At 39.6% G+C, this 1,486-nt stretch overlaps 1 protein-coding gene across 1 annotated transcript; it reads right to left on the bottom strand.

Annotated features, from left to right (window-relative positions):
- Positions 1-430: 430 nt before the first annotated feature.
- LOC121426633 lies at positions 431-1,222 on the bottom strand. Its single transcript, XM_041622996.1, has one exon. The coding sequence runs from the start codon at positions 1,220-1,222 to the stop codon at positions 431-433; it is 792 nt and encodes a 263-aa protein (XP_041478930.1).
- Between the last annotated feature and the right edge of the window lie 264 nt (positions 1,223-1,486).

The raw sequence follows: 1,486 nt of genomic DNA, 5'->3' as shown, positions 1-1,486 counted from the left end.
GTAATAAGAAATCATCATTATTCAGATGATAAAATGGGAAATCACGCATATTATCCACCATTTTGAAATAGAATATATTGCCATTTTAAAACAAAATCTTTGTAAGCTGAGCATGTAAAGCATCTTTTAGATTTGATACCAACATGACCCCAAATTCGAGCTGGAAAAATAATGCAGTAGTAATAGTTAACAAAATAAAGATTATCAAATACAATTATTAACGGTCGGTGAAGAATATTTGCACACAAAAATAAGTAAAATGACCTCCATGAAATGCTTGGTATTGAAAAATTATTGAAAGGGCAGTGAAAAAATGCAAAATATACCACGGAAAATAACACAGATATTGATCGATGCGAAAATTTTTGTGACGAGAATTTCATAAGAAATGAAAAGAATACTGGAAAATGGAATAACATGGATAGTCCTTCTACAGCTTAGAAAAGTCCTCTCTGGAATGAATGATGATGGGTTGACACTTCTCATCCTTCCTTACATAGATTCGGCCATTCTGGGTCCACAGGAACTTGTATCCGGCATCTCGGCGGGCCTTGTTGACATCTTTCATTAGTTCCTTAGTGGAAGCGATCAAGTTTTCATTGAGGTAGATCTTGCCATCGCTGTTGTATCCTAGATCCTTTGTGGAGAGGGTCTTCAGTTTCCTTCTCCCATCATACATGATGTTCCGAGCTCGTCTTGTGGTGAATCGCACGATGATTGGGCGGGCTTTGTTATCAGCTTGGCGTTTGGAACCCAGCCGATGAACCACATCGAAGTCGGATGCTGCAAGCTCAGGGCTGATGTGTTTCGCGATATTAAGTACGATCCTTTCAGGAACCTCGCCCTGTCGTTCTGGTACACCTGCCACCTCCAAGTTGACCCTCCTGTGGTACTGGTCAAGATCGTTAAGCTGGAAGGTCAATTCACTGAATCTCTTCTGAAGACAGATATTCTGCTCCTTTAGTTCTCTGTTCTCCTTTTCAATCTTCTCGGCCTTCAACTTCATTTCCTCAAATTTCTCGTTGAGGAACGACAGCGAGTTCACAATGCTATTTTGTCCCTCTCGTACACTGTCGATAGACTTCTCCAAGACGGTCAACTTAGCACTCAAGGAATTGGAAAGTTTCCCTAGCTCATTCTTGATCAATGATAGAAAATAGCTCTCATTTGTCTCTTCGTTATCACCAGAGTTGTTTTTCGACGACTTTTTCTTCCCTGACATCGTGACGTCACAATTACATGAAACAATCAGAATTAAGCGCACAAAGAATGGTTGCGCAAAGAGATACCAATGATGCGTTCCATCCAGGCCAGTATGCGTTTAATGATGCGTTGCTAGGCAATGACGCGTAAATGATGCTAGTTTTAGAAGTCTATTGACACTCTCCTCTCCAAAATGATCAAAAATTCAAGTTAAAAACGTTCGATATTATCCAAATAAGTTATCCAATTGAAAAACAAGTATATCCTTGATATCCACCATCCA

Source organism: Lytechinus variegatus, chromosome 13, assembly GCF_018143015.1.
Source record: "Lytechinus variegatus isolate NC3 chromosome 13, Lvar_3.0, whole genome shotgun sequence".
Taxonomy (NCBI): Eukaryota; Metazoa; Echinodermata; class Echinoidea; order Temnopleuroida; family Toxopneustidae; genus Lytechinus; species Lytechinus variegatus.
Note: the sequence above shows the minus strand (reverse complement) of the source record. Positions and strands in the feature narration are given on the sequence as shown.